This window comes from Scophthalmus maximus, chromosome 14 (assembly GCF_022379125.1).
Source record: "Scophthalmus maximus strain ysfricsl-2021 chromosome 14, ASM2237912v1, whole genome shotgun sequence".
Taxonomy (NCBI): Eukaryota; Metazoa; Chordata; class Actinopteri; order Pleuronectiformes; family Scophthalmidae; genus Scophthalmus; species Scophthalmus maximus.
Window position 1 is genome coordinate 9,543,467 of NC_061528.1, and position 20,579 is coordinate 9,564,045.

Here is a 20,579-nt window from a genome sequence, read left to right on the forward strand (position 1 = left end):
TCCTAATTAGCATCATTATCTGACTGTTTCCCCCCAATATCTGTAGGGGATAGGATGGGCTAGTAATACAATGTAATGGGATAGGGATGGGATAGACTAAAGTGTCATTCAAGTACAGTAGTTTGGAGATACTGGTTAATACTCACGTCACAACCTGATAGATATCCTCTGACCTCCCTTTACGTAATCTTAGGATCCAGGCACCAGGATTGGCTTTCAGCTGGAAATATCCCTGTTATGGTTGAAAAAAGTCAGAGTCTTAACTATTTACTCTAAGAATACAAGTCGCACTTTTTTTCTCAACCCTGGCACAAGACACTTTCTGTTACATAGCTTTGATATCCACAGTATGTCATCTAACTCAGTGCAGAAAACTTTCTTGGTAGCTCTGGTATGGAAGAGAGAGAGAGAGAGAGGCTGCTGACCAGGTTTGCCATGACAATAGTGTCATACATGAGTGGGTCCCGACTCGTGCCCAGGGTAAACTGGAGTCCACGGGGAGGCTGGCCAGTTGACAGGTCGAAGCAGTGGCCCTCCAGCAAAAGGTGCTCCAGTTCATATTCAGCCGCCACAATCCCATTCACCTGGAGCGAAACCACAAATTACAGACGTCAAACCATGGGGCATTGATTCATATAAATATATCTCAACTTTACTAGAGGGGTGAGATGGATAAGATTGCTGGGTAGTAGCGACCAAGCGGCGCCATACCTCCTGCAGGTGGATGTTATCCAAGTCATGGGGGCTGCGCACCGACTGCACCATCCAGCTCTCTGGTGTGATCATATTGAGCGTGAGGAGTAGAGATTCTGGGAGCTCCATAAAGCGGGCGACTGGTCCTGGAGACACTGTGTCATTGGCCAAGAAACCCACATCAGACTCCAGGACGAAACGGTAAAAGCTGCAAAAGCAGATGAAACAGAGATGATTAAAATTTAAGTGCTTGCCAATTAACTGCAAAATACCATGATATCTTAAAAATGTGTGCTAAACTTAGAGCCCCAAAATGGTGGACGTGTTGCAGGACTTTCTGCCACTGGTCTGACACAACAATTCCATCAAACAATCGCTCTGTGCTCAGCATGCACTAAAATGATGACATGTAGTGCAATACGCTCCTTTCTAGGACAGGGGAGATGTGCTCTATTGTGACAGTTGGGTATATACAATCTCTTCAAAGTGAGGGATCTAATACTATTACTGCCAATGTTCCTGCTCAGCCAGTAACAGAAATATGTGCAGCAGCATGTGCAACAGAATTGCTCTCTTTCACTATTATTACCTAGTTTTGTCGCAGAGGCCAGCTCCAGGATAATGTTTATGCTAATTGCTTTTCTTCAGTGCGCCCTCTGACACTGAGGAGCCATAATGAGTGAAGATAACGTGGAAGATTATAAACATGCCAATTCTTTTCATTTAGAATGCCTTCTACTCCTCAAATGTGCATTGATACATTTCTCAAACACAGGGACATTTCTCAAAACTTAATTCCCGGCACAGCAGCCGTGTTCCTGTGGAGCAGAGCAGATCGGTTAAATAGGGGGTGTTCACCCCAGGGTGAGATGTGGGAGCTGCTATCACAGCACAGGAAAGTGGTAAAGGGAAAGGTTGTCGTCAAGGAGGAGAAACCCAGTTCACCAAGGGAAACACAATTCTCCACGAGGCGAAAAAGAGGGACCAAGAAGATGAGCAGCCCTCTGGCCTCACTAGCAATATGAGCAGTATAATAAAAGGATTACTAGGATTACCAATGTTACAGTATGGCTCTACGTGGGACATGAAGCAGGGAAACTTTGTGATTACAAAACTCCTCCGCTGTTTTAAACAAGCTGTCATTAACTGGATGTTTATGACGAAAAGCCAAAAAATGATTTGCCCCATTTCCTTGTTACAATATTTGTTTGTTTTGAGTTTATTGTCATTTAAAAGGGAAATAATTCCCTAAAACAGACGTTTCATTGGACTGACCAAGTTTTTGCATAACTGTCTTGAATTTCCCCCCGGTATTCTGCTCAGGTGCTCACATGGTCAGTGTTTGAAGACGAATACGTTGCTTTAAGGAATCAACCAGCAACACGACATTGCATTAACAAAGGCTAATAACAGAGACGTGTCTGCACTGTGACATAATGGAGTACTGGACAAGACATTACCAGCTTCATTGCAGACATCCACCTTATTTATCTCTCGTGAAAATATCATGTTGCCATTAGGTTAATTACATACAACTGATGAGGAGTTGGTGGGTGGGTGGGTCGGTCGTGTGAGTCATTTGTGGGGGAAGGGTTATTTTCAGTCAAGTCAATTTCAGCTGATCTCCAACAGACGTTAATAAAGGGTCTGATGTAAATTGTCCCTCCAAATTAAACTTCACAGAAATGTTCTTCCATTTTGTACTGAGACAGAAACATTTGAGCTATTTCTGTTTACTTCCAATCCACATGACTCAACCTGTTTTTGGGACAAATTTAATTACATAATGACTAACATTTACGAAGTGGTGCGACTATAATGGACAATTTCAACCTTTTATATGTTGCTGTGATTTTTTCTTCTTTTTTTCAATTTTGTTGCTTTTGCTGCATGACTTGAGCTGCAAAGGTGCAAGCTGTAAGCAATTTAACCAGAGATGCAAGGGGAGGCTCAAAGCAATAAGGTGGTGTTATTAGGCAGATTGCATCTGTGCAGTATAATTTAACAAAGGGATGGAGCGAGGCAGAGATGCTAAGTCTGCAGCGGACAGAGGATATACAAACAGGCCAAACAGGGAAAATTAATTACTGTTGGAGCTGGAGCTTACCTCTTGAGGGGCATGTCGGACAACTTTGCCCTGCAATTCATAAACACCTGCAGTCTCACATTGACCACTTGACTGAGCACCTGCAGGAGAAACAGAAAGAAGAGACCCCGCTAGAAATCAGCAAAGTAGATAATAGACCAACAGATGGGCCACTGGTACAGGACACACAAGCCATTCACCGAACAGAAGGACGGAAGGCAGCCTTTAGATTCACTGCCCATTGCTCCGATTATAATAAGTTTAAGAGGGACCTCAAATGGCAAAACACAGAGAATCTTACGTAACATCTTTTATGACATAACAGTAGTCAAGAAAAATAATGAGCTGCCTTCCTCACGACCAGCTATGGAGGTGACATGCTGGCATCATACTTTCGACCGCATGCTGCAGTAGACGACTGAAAAGCGGACACTGCAAACAACGGCTACAGGAGGTGGCAGTCTCGCTGGTTGCTTTGTAAAGGCATGGTGAGTCATATTTTCATATCCTCCCAAGTCGAATTCCGCACCACAGCAAGCCTCCAGCAAGATGCCTCAGACAGCTAGTGGGATTCAGTGCAACTCAGCCACTAAAGAAAATGTCTCAAAACAACCTCATCACATCAAACAAAAAGTAAGCATACTTGTTTTAGCACACAAAGCCATACCATCAACAAGGTTAAGAATCTTTCAAAATAAATACAGCGCATGAAAGAATATAACCAAGACACATTTGATTATCGTATCAATATGAATTTGAGGGGTTTAAAAAGAGACAAATTCTATCTGAGCTCTTAAATTTTACTTAGCTTTTTGTTTCTGTTTTCTCCTTTTCAGTGCAAGTAATTTTAATATGTCCTCACTGCATTCGGGTCAATTGAGAAAAGAGGAGAAATCACAGGGAGAAGAAAGTAGCTTACAATCAGGAGAGAAGACATCTTCTGTGCCTCCCTGGTAAGGGGGTCAACGATGGCCACCACGTCATAGAACACCTCGTTTTCACGTGGTGAGAGTTGCAGCACACTGAGGAGCAGAACAGCACTTCAAAGTGAGTTTGGCAACAAAAGGTTATACAACACTTATTCAGCAGAAGTGCAAATCAAAAGATTTGCCTTTCTGGGCTGCTCGCAATGATGTCGTAGCGGTTTTCAGATCTATCGTAACAAAAGGAGAGGGAAACTGCAGAGCCAACAGGACAGTAAACAGGGAAAAAAGAAAAAAGAAAAACAATGCCGACCTGTGGCTGTCTTTGATAAAGTGGACGTCCCTCCTGACCTCTCCTTTCGGGGCTGCAGATAAGAGGGCATCAACTTTCATGACCAAGTCGCTGGCGCTGAGGGAAAAGAGGCGTAGCAGGGTCACTCATTAATGATACATGTTATGAGCGATGTCAAATGGCGCTCACATTATGTGATGTCAAGCTGTTAACAAGGTAGCCTCATAAATCAGTGAAGCTTACCTTCAAACTGAGATAATGACATCATTTCAAAGAAAATATATAAAAAAATGTTTTGCATAGAATTCAGTGGATTCAGAAAGTATTTGTTTACTCTCTATAACCCATATTGACAAAGTTTGTTGTTTTCAGAATTTTTAAAACTAATTTGAAGATCATCTCAAACGGTCAGATTGGATGGGAAGCATTTGTGAGTTGCCATATCCCAGTCTCTGCTGGCTGGGTCACTCAAAGAAAGTCAGAGACTTGTCCCGAAGCCACTCCAGCGTTGCATTGGCCGTATGCTTGGAGGCATTGTTGTACTGACAGGTGAGCTGTCGTGTGAGTCTCGGGTGACGTGCACTCTGAAGCAGTTTTTCTTTAAGGAACTCTCAGCACCGTGTGCATTCCTTCTTCTCTCTACTCTGACCAGTTTCCCTCTCCTTGCCCCCGAGATGGCCCCCTACAGCATGATCCCACCAGCATGCTTCACCATAGGGGCGGTTTTAGTTGGGTGAAGAGCCATGTGTAGCGTTCGCCAGACATCTGTCCAAAGTAAAATGTTTGTCTCATCAGACCAGAGAATCTTTTTCCTTGGCAGCTTCTCTGATATTTGCAGTGGACTCCCTTGCCCAAGGCCTCTCTTGCCCTTTCACTCAGTTTTGCCAGACGACTAACTCCATGAAACTCTTTCTCACAATTATCGAGGTCACCGTGCTCCTGGACACACTCAAAACTTTACAGATGGTTTTATACCATTACTCTGTAGACCTCTGTGGCAGAGGTCTACAGAGTTCCTTAAGACTTCATGGCTTGTTTTTTTTTGACATGCAATGTGAATTGTCCAGTTATTTTTTCCACAGACGGCTCTTTGACAATATTAATAAAATTAAAATTAAACAAGATACACTTGACCACAATTTGTGCCACGGCAAAGACTCTTAAAAACGTTTGTAAATAGGAGAATTTAGCTTTAGAATTCTATTGAATTTGAAAAAAAATTGAAAAATGTGTTTTCACTTTGTCATTAGGGATATTGAGAGTATGGCAATTACATTGATTTAAAATTAAATCTATAACACAATTGTGGAGACAGTGAAGGGGTCTGAATAGTAAAACCACTGTATGTAAGAAGACTACTTGTTTATAGAGCCTTTCAAACAAATGTAGCAATAGAGAGGACACAAACATAACCATCAGAGACTGTTAAGGGGAAAGGAAGAACATTTGGTGTAAAAAATCCCAACATACTGCTTTGGCTTCATCTCCATCTCTTTAACTTTGGCTTTGACTTTCTCTGCAGAGCCGCCCTGTGTAATCTTCTCCAGCAAGTGGAAATCCTCCACAGTGAATTCTTCATGCTCCTCAAACGGGCCTAGGATCTAATATGGAGAAAATAATGCAGTGAGAACACAACTTTTCCCATTCATATCTCAGCATGTATTATTTACTACCTGCCCAGGGGAGGTGTTAAATGTAATGCGATTGTAACACTGTTTTATCCACTTAAAGTCATGATATTCTGTGATGTGTTTTCCTCCTTTCTATTTTGGGAGTCCTGCCCTGCCAGTGGAGCAGAGAAATGTGAAATGATATTAATTGTTACTGCCATCTCAGAGGCTGGCCTCTTCATCCATAACTGTCAACATCGCTGCCGCTGAGACGGTGCACACATACAGTCAGCAAATACAGAGAAGCTCGCACAAACACATGTGCACGGCGCCATTTGTGCCACCTGTGACCTTTAAGAAACAGACATCATGCTGATTTGACAGTACTGAGGAAGCACTCTGAAGTCACTGGAGGGAAAAAACTTCTAAAGTGCAGCAGCTTAAAGGATCCAACTCCACTGTAGCAAACAATACCGACAACATTTAACCAATCACTTTCCTTGCAGACAGTGTAATGTAGTCTAACTGTGTTGGTGTCGAAGTCCACTCACCCTGCCGTTGCTGATCACTGCCCGATCTCCAGGCCTCAGTTTCATGACATCCCTAGAGAACAGCTGCTGACTCCGGATAAAATCCACCTCCAATGTGTTGAACTTTTTTTCGAAGGCATCGACATCCATGTCCTAAAGCAGAAAAACAAAAGTTTGTTCAGGTTGCAGGATAAATATATATTTTTTTTCTATCATGTTAACACACACATTTCTAAAGAATTTGTGATGAACTGAACGATCTAATAGACTAGCTCAAGGACCTTCATGCATTTACAGTGTCCAAAACAAAATCTGAGTGATGCAGTGGCGTTTAGGAATGATGTATGAGGCCAAAGCAATTATTCACAATATCATTGACGCCTTACATCAGCGCAATCACTGCAGTTTTCAAACATAAAATATTTCAACCAGAGGAGCGAGCTGTCAGAAATGCACATGTGAGAAAATGAGATTAATCAATTTGTAATTAATACAACAAACTCTTAATTAACCCTCTGCCATTTTTGTCTATAACAAATTAGGGGTGGGAGTTTGGAGGTTTGCAAACTCAAGTTATTAGTTTCTCCAACATTTCGCTCCTTGGGAGAACAGGTGAAATACCAATAATGTCAGCACAATCCAGTCAGCAAGTCTGTCTGGCAGCCAATAATAAACTCATATCCCTTGACTGTGGGTCTCAACTCACACTGCCACCTCCTTCCTGTCTTTACATTGCTGTTTGCTGCCCGTTGTATCCTCATTGTTTGAGGCTGCTATAACTGCAAGGCAGTTTGTTATGGTTGGTCCCAGATGTAACCTGTGCTATATGACTATGTGCCTTCCTGACAAGAGAGATACGAGCGCTCCTGTCAGCTGATTAGTGCCTGAGAGTTTGTTTTATGTGCAATGCTGCGTGGGTGGATACTGCACACTACAGCAAGGAGAACACAAGTGGTTGTAGACTGCTTACAGCAGCAGAGTGATGGTCAGGCTTGGCTGAACACATGTCACTCGCGCAAACCACAAACAGTGAGCAGCAACTCAGGTATTCATCGGGTCCGAGAGACCAGATTCCCCCCAGTGCTTTCTTTACTTAAAGATTCAGTGTGGAGCCTGCATTGTGTTGGTGCCCGTGACAGATCAAGTGGAACCATGAGTGAGTAGACTGCTTGCCTTGATGCTCCACAGAATGTGGAGCATCTTGCATGCTCCAAATGCATTTTGTCCTAGAGAGGAATGAGAGGTTGGGCTATTCAATCATCATTTTCTCCAGTACAGTGTTCATCAAGAAGGCAGGAGCAGACGAAACTCTGCAAGTGCTAATATCCACATAACCCCATTTTACTAGTTTTTACCATCGTGCTCATCAATTCAGCCTAAATGAATTATTATCACTTGTTTTAGGGCGAACTAACATTCCTCCAATTTTCCCAAAGATACACCTTTGACTGACTCAATTGAGAGGAACAAGCCAAAAATCTATTTACTTACTTATTTTAAACACACTAACTCTAACGCTGTAGTTCTGTATATGTTTCAGGTTAAAGAATATATGACACTATAGTCCATGAGTCAATATAAATTTATCAGCCCCGATTGCTTTTGCTACACTATTTATATTCAGGCCATTATCCCTTTAATATCTCTGGCTGTATTAGTCCATTGCATGGAGTGTTGCAAATCAATGAGCTGGACAGTTTAGTGGCAGCGTCGGATTTATAGGATTCTGCATCAAAAAGATGGAGTACTTTATTTGTCAGGGACTTTATACACTACTGGTCCAAAGTTTGAGAACGCTGCTATTTTTCAATTTTTTTTATGGAAATTTAATCAGTTCAGAGTCCAATGAAAGAACTTAAATGGTACAAAGATAAGCGGTAAATAACCGAAGAGAGAAAAAAGGTCACCCAAAAGTAAAAGAATTGATGTAAATTTCATAAAAACACACAACATTCCTGAAAGAATGGAAGTGCATGAAGCCTTGATGTAAAAAAAAAATCCTACTGGTGCCTCAGCTTGTTCTGTAGGTACAAAAGCAGTGTTGGAACAAACTGTATTGTAACACCCTCTGATGCATTATTAGGACAATACTACACTACAGGAAGTAGTGTTGTATACAGCTGCCAGAATGGTGAGTGAAAAGTAAGGAGAGAAGACAGACTGCTTGTTAAGGGGTTCATCCTACAGCAAGATAATGACCCCAACCATTAGAAGAAAAGAAGCAGTCGGTGGCTTCAAATGATGGAAGACCAGCACAGTCTGCAGACTTTTAAACCCCACCGAGCTGGTTTGGTGGAAACTAGACGGAGGGTGAAAGCAAAGCAAACTGAGTGCAACACATTTGTGGGAACTTCTGCAACAGTGTTGTGAGGAATTTTCCAAGGATATTTCATTTCAAATGTGGAAAAAAGAAGAGTGATGGTGTTTTGTCTAATATATTTAGGGTTTAGACTGTGTGATTCCTTTTCTCTTAACTTCATTATCTATTATACACTGAGCCATTACACTATGTGTATTTCAGGTGTCAATAAATGGAGTTCCAAAAATGTTGACCAGTTGTGTAGCCTAAAACAGAAATTTCCAATTGATATTTTATGTCTAAATTGTTTATCAACTGGATTTTCAGCAAGTAATCATACCACATTATGTATCAATAACACAATCTAGATTATATTTACTGTGAAAGTATATGTATTATTATTTTACAAGGCGTGGCAGCATCTCACTTGCTGATTTGATGTAATTTGTGCACTATTGCATTGATTCTATGCCTACTTTGCACCGCATGGATCTTCTGACAAATTCCTGTCATGTCAGAGGAAACAAGAAACAAGGATTTTGCCACCTCAGCTCAAATGCTTTCAGCAGATAATACATTTTAATTAATAGCTATCAGACAATTTCTGTTTAATCCTAATGTGGACACACTTCGGCAATTTTGCAGAGATATTCCGCACCTGCACAAATTTACTTTATGTGACGATAATTCATATAATCTCGTATCATAATATCTTCTGCAAATCAATATTTGCCAAGCTGTGCCCAAATCTCAGGGGACACAGTTCTACAGCACTTTCAGGTGATTACATACATACACATTGAAACGGGTGCAGTTTGTTATTTAAACATAAATAAATAAATGCAAATGCAATGTTTGGAATCTGATGATTTCTGAAGTCACAGAACTACATTTCTTAATCCGTCCTTTACCTGCATCAGTAAGTCCTTCATCTTGGTCCCCTGCTGGAGGAGCTGGCTGCTTTCCTCTCTCAGGAGTTTTTGCACAAACTCTACTGTAGCCTTATTCTTCTGGGTGAGGAAAGAGGCCCAGATAGCCCTGTACAGCACAGTGTTATCTTCTCTGGGCTTTCCTCCGGGGTTATCCATCACCCCCACACGCACTCCGGGGCTGGCCTTCTGCTCGCACACACACAAACAGAAACAGCAGTGATATAATTCACACACAAATCACACATTCACATATTTCCAGAAACTGTGTGACGGAGGAAGGGCCCAGTGAGGGAAAAGTGTTGAGTGCTTAACGGTAACACTAACCGGTTTCTCCTCTTTTTTTCTTGCTTAATGTATCACATTTAAATCATCTTTATCTTCTTAACAGATATTTAATTTTAAAGGTATCAATAGTGATGACTTCTGAGAAAGCACACAGGAGGAAAAAAAAGGGATCTGTTCTTATAATCAATATATTATTCACAGTGGACACATTTTGTAGCTGTTAGGACACCAAGTGCAAGATTTGTGTGAAAGAGAGACAGGCAGTCAGCACTCAATCCTTCCACAAACTTAAAGCTTGTCAAGATTACACAAACCAAGTCACGAGAGGACAGTGTGACGATACTCACCATGTGTTTCAGAGCATTGAGCAACAGATTTCTTCCTGAGACCGTCTCTAAATCCCCAGCTATCCATATGGTCACAGTGCTCATCCCATTCTCATCTAAGATAGAAGAGCAAAAAACTCTGTAGTACACAGAACATATCACACTGCATTTAATCTGAGCATCCTATTAGAGCTGCAACAATGAACCGATTAGTAATCGACTACTTAATTAATCTCCAACTGTTTTGATAGGCTATTAATCAGTTGAAGTCGTTTTGTTGGGGGGGAAGGGCAAAATTCTCTGATTTCAGCCAGCTTTAAAAGAGTCTTCACCCTGGTTACTCACTAACAATCAGATGAAAGTAAGAAGGAAAATGAGGCAAAGCCGTTTTCTGTGAATTTTCAGTTTGAGTGTGAGAGGGAAAAGAGAATGTGACATCTGGCTGAGGGATAAGTATATTAGAGGAGAACTGTGCCATCGGTCGAAGTTATGCTCCCCTTCATTTAAACAGTCACTCAGAGTTGCACCCGGTCAGCTAGTCCACGGAGGCGGGATAGCAATCAGCCACCTCAGCCTCAAACTCTGGGTCTGAGCTGTAAAATGCAGCTCTTATGACCATTTAGACTGCTGGCTGAAAACCAGTGAGCAGACCCAGCAAATACCTTGTTGAAGGCACAGCCTGTGTCTGCCTTAGCAAAGGTCACTTTCACACTTTCGTAGATCAGTCGAGCAATGTAGGATTTGTTTTCCTCTTTAATTCATTTCAACAACCAAATGTACAAAGCTGTTCCACTCAAGAGGACAAGATGCAAATGCTTGAATAAGTTATTTGTACTGTTGCTAGTCATGTGTACATGTAACTGCAAATGGCATGGTGTGCACTCATCTGAAATTGTTATTATTGGGAAAGCGAGTCATGAAATTACAAGTAATGGCTCACCATAATTTGTGAAGTACTTCATTCTCTTAGCCACCACAGCTGTCTTGTCTCTGGCATCCAAAAATGAAAACATAGTCGTGTCTTCCCAATCATTTACAACTGCAAAGCAAGAAGGGGAAAAAAAGTCAAAACCTGAGAGTCAAACGGTGAGTCAGCATCGGATGGAGCTCGACAAGGAGCACAGGTCACCTGGTTTGGAAGTGAAGTCGAGGTACTTGCGGTCAGTGTTTAGAACAAGAGGGTTCATCCTGGGAACCACGTTGGCCTGATCCATCAGATAGTCCACCACATCTGAGCCCTCGTTTAACTGACCCTGTAGGCAAAGGACAAAAATGATGAGGGTTACGTCTCGTGAACATCAATCCATAGGGACGAATTTGTTCTTGTGTATGCCGTGCATCTGAACAGTAAACGTGTCCACAATTACAATGATGTGGTGGGCTGGGGAGGATTGCACAACTACAAACTCTGCTGCTATCTAGCAAAAAGCAAGTTGGCTATTGATCAATTACTTATCATGCTTTTAATTATTTACCACATTACCACACACAGTATTAGCTCAGCCTATATTATATACTCAGCTGCTTCAATAACCAGTGTTCACGCAGAGATCATTAAAATTTCATCCCAATCTACATTTTATACTCCAAAGTAGAGTGCCATGTATTGTACCGTGGATACTTCACTTATCAAAGAGCGTTGACGTTCATTACTTCCGTAAGCGTTGACTACTTTCTAATCCACATCAGTAATCCCAGGCTACAAGGGGAAATATGACCTGTATGCAATATTATGAGCTAAATAACATTTATTTTCATAAGGGTTTGATAAACACGTCTTAGGAATCATTGCCAAATTTATTTTTAATATGCATATATCGACCGAAATATATTTTACTCCCAAATGCCGATAACGGTATCGGCCCGACAAATCAATATCCTTCAGGCTCTAGTATTAATCTATTAGAGTGTCTTAATAGTACCAAAATAAACTCTGTGTGTGAAAATGAAGTGTCTCTCTTTCCATACAGATGTGTCTTACCATATAGACAGCTCTCTGGAAAGCATTGGTGGTGTCCATTATGCGCTGCAGAATGATGGTCTCCAGCTCATCTGGATCCATCTCATCTGGGCTCAGGGGTACTCCATTAAACAATGCCAGAGGCAGGGCGCCCAGGCCACTCTTTTTGTAGAAGAGGGAACCGTCCTGAAGCAAACAAAACATTGAGTAAATCCTGGGCTGCTACCATTTGATCAATTATTAAGTAATGATCCTTAATTCTATTGAAAAAAGAGGCAAAAGACAGAACAATGTAATTTCCTAACCTTTCTATTGTAATCATACTCGGATTCTACTCCGAGAATCCTTTCAGCATTGGCTTTAGGGAATTTCATCTTCAGGTAAGTAGAGAGTGTATCAACAGAGAGCGATTCCCCAACTCCTACTTTGTTGTACATCTGCAAGAGAGTGGCAAGTCAAATCAGATTGGACCATTTAACAGCTCCGTTTGAAAAGCTGTAACCTGAAGCAAAACCCCACCGGCTCATCTATTGCAATAATGTGATAACACAAGGCACAAAAAACAGCTGACGTGTTGATAACGTTTTAAAATTGTAACTAGCGTGAAACCTGAAAAATACAATATCCAGATCTGATTCTCCGGAGTTCATATGAGAAGAAGAGCTTAAGTTATTCTTCAACAAGTGCTCGTATACGTGATATACTTACTGAGACCATTGACATCAGAGCCTGGGATAAATCATACTCGTCTGCAATGTAATTCAGCAGTCTGTAAAATCCAACCCCTGCATCTGAGAAGCCATCAATCTCGTCCTTGGTGTCGACAACAAACACAAATCCAATTCTGTAACAAAGGGGACAAAAACAAGTATTCAATTTGTAGGTGAAATTAGAATCACAACCTGGTAAAGATTATAAATACCAAGAGTGGATAACATAAGCAGTTGTGGAGTTGTGAGAAAATAACAGTACCGACCTCAGGGGGATCTTGTGCTTGTAGAAAAGCTCTGCTAGTTTAACCAGCTCAACACTTTCTTCTTGTACTGGATCTAGGAAAAGCACCTAGCAACAAAGGTATAATCAGAAAATAGACAGAACAGTACACCCTGCCTCAGACTACTTTGACGATCAAAACCAATCTCAAGTATACAAAATGTACTCTGAATGCATATTTGTGTCTGCATGTATATTATGTCTGTGCCGACTTAATGCTGTGATAGTAAACACCCCTCAACTTGACAAAAAAGTATTTAATGGAGTATTTCAAAAAGAGTCTGAGACATCAGACTAAAGAGCTTCAAAGTTTTCTGTTGAGTCAATGTAACAACTGCACTACGAACCCGACTGTCCTCTATTCCAGTACCTCCTGCTGTCAACTCACCAAGTTGAAGAAATTGCGTCTGATCTGCCGGATGACGCCGGGAAAGGTAGCTCTGAGCAGCTCCTGCACACCTGTTGGCCAGCTGCGGTACATCGGGTCATTCTCTATGTCATTTATCCACTGGAAAGTAAAATAGAAATTAATGATGTTCAAGAGGTCTTCAATGAAATAGGATTTGAAATTGGCTAAAAAAAATAAAATCAATATGTGGCTGTTGATATGTTAATTTGTGGCAGGCCACCTCAGATAAATCAATGCATGGGAAACACAGACTATTTTTGCTTCCAAGACGACACAGTAGTGGACCAGAGGATGTCAGTCATATATATATTTGCTACTGTTTACCACCATAAGTTGTCCTTCATTCTCTCTCTCATATTCTACATATTTTAAATGGTACATAGTCTCTAGAAGAAGAATGCAAGTTAAAATTACATTTTTGGTTAAATCGGGAGAGGCTTGATATCTTCATCTCTCTGGCATTTTTACCATACCTTGGAAGTTTTTAATTTGAAAAATTCCCAAGTAAATAATTGCGGTTTCTGGCAGGCTCGAGACTGCCAGACAGCCTAATGACTGATCCACTAATTCACACCCTGGTGCAAGTACAAAAAGAAGAAAAAACACCTGCTGTGTTGATGTGGGCCACGTGAATAATTTGTCTGGACTCACCATAATAGCTTGATGTCTGATATCTAAGGCATAGCTGTTATCCACAGCATTCACAGGTAATCGCAACAGCTTGCCCTGATGTTCTCCTTTTATGCCTAGGTTATGAAGCCCCTCCAAGACCCTGGCCTCACCTCTGAGGATGTCCAAAATGCTATAAAATTAAAATCACAGGTTATTTTCTATACAAATATTAGCTGTGTGCAAGTTGCTTTGAAATGCAGCCACCTCTGATCTTGCTGTAAAAGGATTACTGAGCTGATGAAGGTCTGAGGCTTTCTGGGGAGAGAACAGGCAGACGACTGGCCCCTCTTGCTGAGTTCCTACCTGAAAGCGTTGTGAAAGTCCAGATCAATGTGCAGTCCATTGATGAAGAGCTCCCCATCTCCCGGGTGAACACCAATGGTCTCACTGAGATGCTGAAAGAACAAGTTCAAAGTGTTATTCAAAAGCCAGAATCCCATAATGAGTGATTCTACCTTTAATGTCTGATCTTTCAACAAGAAAGAATGTGCAGAGACCACAGCAGTAAGCAGAAAAGACAAAGGGTGCAGAGAGGAAGAGAAAAGCAAGAATAATGTGTTGCCTTTGATGTTGTTAGGGAACTTATTTCAGATACAGATTAAAAATCCATTCTCTAAAATAAAACTTGTGCAGTGGCTAAGGATGTTATCAAAGAAAGCCTCCTGCACTAACATGTGGGATTGCAGCTTATGATATCGTACCTTTTGGTTCTCCTCAATTTCTTTTCTCATTTCCTGCTTTACGGCCACTCTTGTCAGTGATCTGTGGGAACAGTAAAACATGTCCAGTCACCATCAGCTTTTACCATATCCCCAGCCGGCTGTAAAATGCCAGTTTTAATCTCCAACAACCTCTGGGCTTCCCTGTACACACCCAACTCTTACTCAGCGCTTTTTGGTGTTATTACAAGCTGCCCGAGCCAAAATAAGCAAGCATCAAAAAAGCAGATTAGATATCTGTTCCACGGATGTATTTATTGTGGAGGTAATGGGTGTCACAGGGAAAAGTAATAATGCTCTAACACTTGGGTTTTGAAAAGCACATTTCATGTGCAATAAAATAACAGCATTTGTTGTGGATGGATTCACACATTTTAACAAAGAAAGAAAAAAAGGATTTTGAAATGGTACCAAATGCGGTAGCCACTCAGCCAGATAGAGGGAAGATGAATTTGCTTACCTGGCTTTGCTTGGAAAATTCTGACTGAGGTCTCGCATGAGCTTCAAAGCATCAAACTTTGGCACGGACATGATTGTGGCAGCTGCTTGGAAACTTAGATCTGTGGATATCAAACACACACATATATATATATGTACATATATATACACACGAAGGCCGTTATCTTAAGACAACATAAATCTTTACAAGGCAACCATAGGAGAATATATTAAATGTACTATGACACCACATCGTCATTATTCTTTCCAACTATATTGATTGACTGATTTTTCTTAAAATCACTGGACATCTGAAAAGACTGATACCTTGCATTTCCCACACTTTGAGAGGGGCCATAACGTTGGTGCTGTCCAGAAGATATTTGCGAAGCTCAACGAGTTTCTCCTGCAGTTCAGGATGAAATTTCCTTAAAAGGGGTAAAAGAAAAGGGTATGTTTCAAGGCTAAGGATTTTTTTAAAATCTCTTAATGATGTATTGCAAAGGACGGGATACACAAAAGCATTAACATAAAATACAAGAGGTATTAATAAATCATAATGGCGATTATCATGTTAAGGTTAAGCTACTTACTTTAATGTTCCAAAATGGAATCCTTGTACGTCGTTATCATCATCCTCTGTATTTAAAACTGTCTTTGGATCTATAAAGCAAAAAAGATTGAAGTTGAATTGCCTTGGACAGAGTGAGGTCCAGCACACGTTTGATGAGTCAACAACTGACCTTTTACTTTGGTGTCATCCACAGCTTTGTATTCTGTGCTTTTGATAGCCAACTCAACACTATAGCCAGATAAAAGCATCTTATGAGGTTTAGGATCCTGCAGCGGTGAGAAGTAGAGTTAATTACATGAAAACAGTGTCAAGTTTTATTTACATGTACATTACTAACAAGAGGGGATGTTAACTATACCTATATACACAATATGGTGAAAATGGGCCATAGGGGTTCGGCTGATTAAGTCACACTCGTTGCTAATGTGCTTAAGCTACAAAAAAACAGATATGCAGTTTTCATTGACAAACATTTGAAGCAGAATGGGTCACACTGAAAAAAATGCCTTGCAACATATCTCTGTCATAGGACACCAACTTTTCTCTACAACCCCTTCAGAAATTCTCCTTTTCATTGAGGATTCAGCTTCTTAGCTGTTAGCTCACTCACCACAAAACTTGCCTACATAACATTGTCTCTGTTGGAATATGATCTTGTGAAAGCTGCTTGCTGGACACCATGAAGAGCATTCATTTCTGTCTTGTGGGCCGTATACAACCCGGAGGTCTGAGGTTCCAAAAACCATGGTCAATGTAAAGGCGAAACAATGGATTTCTATTACAAAGATATATATACTGTATGCTTTATTGGGCTTTACTCTTCAGTGGGGTAAATATATTGTTGTTTTTGATTTTTTTCATTGGCATTTTGATAATGAGAAAAATATCACACGCGATATCCTTCAGAGCCCATATGTGTGAAAATCTAAAAATATGAGCAAAAGTTACATTTATAGAAGTCGGTCAGTGTAATGCTACTCACCGCTACAAAATGCCGCAGCACATATGTAAGTTTGCCCTCTTGAGCTTTCTCGGAGAGCACCTTATGAAAAGAGGTGAACTTTCTGGTTCCAATCTCAGCATAGAGGATCACAACTGGCACATCTGTGTTATTGACTCCTGGATATGTGTGATCATTCTTGTATAAATAGGGTTTTGGCCTGCAAACAGAAATAACAAAATTTGTATCATAAACCCTTTTTTTAAAAATTCATTGCAGGCCAGAGAAAGCATCAGAGCATAAAAAATTCAAACAACTATGTACAGTTATTATCTTGTTTTGCACTACAGAATCAGGTTCTCCACAAAAGGAAGACAGTACCGTTCCATGTTACCTGCCTGCAGCTGCCTTCAGGAGCTTTTTGATGTCCTTGGTGCTGCAGCTATGTTGACCATGGATGGAGACAAAGGCAGGGCAAGCCTCAGGCGGAGGCTCATCACTGGCTATCTGTTAAGGGAGGGAGAGAAATGTTCTCCAACACACTGGCTACATCATGCAGCTAATAATGCCAGGATTTGGCGTTTTGTTCTCAAGACGGCTACACACATTAAAATGCATGTGATCACAGCGACTTGATTCAGTTTGGATAAAAGACAAATACATCACGGCAAGTCTTTAATTACAAAGTCCAGCACCCACCCCTCCCACTCTTTAACATGGGCCAAAATGAATCAGTTAAATCCGAAAACTGATTTATTCTCAGTACTCTCCAGCAATCATCGCACAGATTTACGTTGTGTGGCACAACACTTCATTTCACCCGCAAAAGGCCATTACTCACTCAAATATTTAACACATTTCAAAATGAGAGAAATTCATCATCACAGTGCATCACTGTCAAAAAAATTAAACGAGTCCTTATCATTGCAGAAAACCAGGACAATCAAAAGTTAAATGAATTGGGGATATGGAGTGCACTGAAACTGCATGAACCCACTAAATATTAGAATCATATTTAGTCAAGAGCCAAAATGAGTCATATAGAAATCTTAACGGGTTTCTCAGCATGCACCTTTCGTGTATTATATAGAAATTAAGATTAACTCCACAATTACACTTTCAATAACAACAGTCCTTCCTTTCTGATCACAGATTGTAACATCTCATTTGTTAACTGTAGGAAAAATCTTTGGGCTCCTGATGTTATCGACTCAAATGAAGAATCTATTCTCTGTTCGCTTTCCCTTCTATCAAATCATAATGTCTTTTACACTCCTTTCTCTGGCATGAGCACGATGTCTCTCTGAAATCAATTCACACATTGTGTTACTTAAAACTGCAGTATAAACGAGTATAAGAACCCTTAAGCTACTTGTGACAGTGTGAGATAGGCTGAATAAAAAATGTTAGATTCAGCTTTTGACTTAACATTATGACATGGCCAGATTTGAAAAAAATCTATCTAACTAACATTTAGACATACTATTATCATAAAAGGTTTTGCACAATGAGCATGCTGATAAATGCATCTGAAGGAAATGCAAACGAAACCAATAGACTCTGCTCTTCACTGAATCAATTACAGATAATAATCCTTACAAATTCTGAGAGAAACTCAAGCACCGTTGTGAGAAAATGAGTTATCGATGTGGAGTATTCAACACACTGGTCTGAGAATAATTATTGTCATTAGCTTTGCACTAAAGTGGATGAGAAAAAACTTTAGGCAAGGCCTGCAGAGCACCCTGGGTTGAGACAGTGTAATTACCCCTAACAAGAAATGGACAATCACTCTCCTGTAGTCCCTGGTTGCTTTAGAGAAGATAGTTTTAATGTTCAAATTCATACTATTTTCATCACAACATACCTGCTGGGACGCATGAACAGCTGGTGAGTAGGAGCGTAGGGCCAGAGCAAATTTGAGAAGATGAACTTGAAGATCTGTGAGGAACTGGCCAGCCTTCTTTATTATCAAGTTATAATATGAGCGCACAGACTCTGTAAGACACATTGGCATTTGTAAGAGTGAGGCTTTTTTTTAGAAATGAAGCAAAATTATTAATATTCTGTTATCATACGATTGAATACTCGGTTTCATACAACATACCTCCTTGCTTGTATACGGTGAGCTCTTTCACAGTGTCAACAAACTGCCAGAATTTCTCATTCCCATCTTCTCCGACAAATTCGCTGTAATTGAGGAAATTAGGGTATTAGTCAGCATTAGTAAGAAACCACAGTATGAATGCAAGTAAGGTTTTTGGACTGTCCAACAACATAATCATATAAGATTTTCCAGTAATGTTTGTGCCCAACTTGTCTCCAGTCTTGGCTCCATAATGTCCGCTGTAAGGCACCACACATACCTTACAGACCACCACCACCATCCCCACCATCAATCACCATCACCACCATCACCACCACCACCACAATCACCATCACCACCATCATCACAATCACCACCATCACAATCACCACCACCACCATCACCATCACCACCACCACCGCCACCATCACCATCACAATCACCACCACCATCATCACCACCATCATCAACGTCCCCAACATCACCACCATCACCATCCCCACCGCCCCCAACATCACCACGACCACCATCACCACCACCACCAACGTCCCCAACATGACCACCACCACCACCCCCACCATCCCCACCGCCCCCAACATCACCACCACCACCATCACCCCCAACGTCCCCAACATCACCACCACCACCATCACCCCCAACGTCCCCAACATCACCACCACCACCATCACCACCGTCCCCAACATCACCACCACCACCACCACCACCAACGTCCCCAACATCACCACCACCACCACCACCACCACCACCATCACCCCCAACGTCCCCAACATCACCACCACCACCATCACCACCGTCCCCAACATCACCACCACCACCACCACCACCAACGTCCCCAACATCACCACCACCACCACCACCACCACCACCATCATCACCAACGCCCCCACATCACCTCCACCACCATCCCCAACCTCCTCATGAAGCCATGTACAGTATAGCAGATTAGTTAAAGGTAAGTCCAGTACCTTGTCTCCAGGAGGAAAGGCGTCATGCTCCATTTGGCTTCTAGACTGGCAGTGACTCCTTTGGGTGCCGATGTGACCTGATGGATGTTCAGCAGCAGCAGCAGCAGCACAATAAAAGTCAGTCTCATTATTTCCGGCGCGACGTGTCATGGACCTACAGAGAGAAGAAAGCCCCGGGGTGAGCACAGTTCCTCAGCTGCCAGTCAATGCCACGTAGTTACTGTAAGTTATCAACTCATACACACTCATAACACTCGTGCTCATTGACATATATATATATATATACATATACTGTATATATAAAACATAGAAAAGTTAACCGTTGCTAAAGAAGCTTTAGGAGGAAAAACCACGTCGAATTGTTTGATAAGACCTAACGGTACTTTACGTGAGTTACCGTTCAAAATAAAGTTAACTTCATCCGCAAGTGAACACGTGACCGACACACACACACATCGCTCGCTACAAATGACAAGTGTAATTAGTAGTGTCTAGCTGTTGGTTTGTAAGTTTCCAATGATTTATCCCTCACCCTTCACTGATGCTAGCTTCTTCAAAGCCAGGGCTGCAGGTCGGTATTTTGGGCAGCTAACCGGTCAACACGTACAGCTAGCTAGCAAGCTGCCGGCATATCGGGGTGGCTCTCGCTGGCCGTCACCCTCGTCTGACACAAAATCAAAATGGAGGAAAAAAAACGCCAGGCGTATTTTCTTCTCGGGCACACTTTCGTACTGTTGCCAGGGACAGAGTGACTGTGAATGGTTGTGGGAATGAATAACACCTGATGGCAAAGTGGTAATTTGATCAGGCACGGCGGCGGACAGCT

At 41.4% G+C, this 20,579-nt stretch overlaps 1 protein-coding gene across 8 annotated transcripts in view; it reads right to left on the reverse strand.

Annotated features, from left to right (window-relative positions):
• Positions 1-20,416, reverse strand: part of uggt2 (UDP-glucose glycoprotein glucosyltransferase 2) — a 32,060-nt gene extending 11,644 nt beyond the window's left edge. For 4 of the 8 annotated variants that reach the window (XR_007032095.1, XM_035651613.2, XM_035651612.2 and 1 more), the window contains exons 1-30: positions 20,286-20,412; positions 19,754-19,907; positions 18,789-18,871; positions 18,549-18,679; positions 17,076-17,188; positions 16,724-16,901; positions 15,911-16,007; positions 15,761-15,830; positions 15,495-15,595; positions 15,190-15,289; positions 14,712-14,772; positions 14,314-14,405; positions 13,990-14,140; positions 13,318-13,437; positions 12,913-12,998; positions 12,645-12,780; positions 12,242-12,373; positions 11,958-12,122; positions 11,106-11,229; positions 10,917-11,015; positions 9,998-10,092; positions 9,345-9,551; positions 6,156-6,287; positions 5,465-5,595; positions 4,016-4,111; positions 3,699-3,801; positions 2,801-2,880; positions 712-901; positions 426-584; positions 147-232 (exon numbers count right to left, since the gene is read on the reverse strand). Coding sequence is in view for 7 of the 8 variants with exons in the window: in XM_035651613.2 (XP_035507506.1) it covers positions 147-232; positions 426-584; positions 712-901; positions 2,801-2,880; positions 3,699-3,801; positions 4,016-4,111; positions 5,465-5,595; positions 6,156-6,287; positions 9,345-9,551; positions 9,998-10,092; positions 10,917-11,015; positions 11,106-11,229; positions 11,958-12,122; positions 12,242-12,373; positions 12,645-12,780; positions 12,913-12,998; positions 13,318-13,437; positions 13,990-14,140; positions 14,314-14,405; positions 14,712-14,772; positions 15,190-15,289; positions 15,495-15,595; positions 15,761-15,830; positions 15,911-16,007; positions 16,724-16,901; positions 17,076-17,188; positions 18,549-18,679; positions 18,789-18,871; positions 19,754-19,881 (3,446 nt within the window). In the remaining variant the exon portion in view is untranslated. Of the gene's footprint in view, positions 1-146; positions 233-425; positions 585-711; positions 902-2,800; positions 2,881-3,698; positions 3,802-4,015; positions 4,112-5,464; positions 5,596-6,155; positions 6,288-9,344; positions 9,552-9,997; positions 10,093-10,916; positions 11,016-11,105; positions 11,230-11,957; positions 12,123-12,241; positions 12,374-12,644; positions 12,781-12,912; positions 12,999-13,317; positions 13,438-13,989; positions 14,141-14,313; positions 14,406-14,711; positions 14,773-15,189; positions 15,290-15,494; positions 15,596-15,760; positions 15,831-15,910; positions 16,008-16,723; positions 16,902-17,075; positions 17,189-18,548; positions 18,680-18,788; positions 18,872-19,753; positions 19,908-20,150; positions 20,258-20,285 lie in introns of those variants that run through there. The other 4 variants (XM_035651611.2, XM_047337165.1, XM_035651610.2 and 1 more) reach the window with 2 other exon arrangements.
• Between the last annotated feature and the right edge of the window lie 163 nt (positions 20,417-20,579).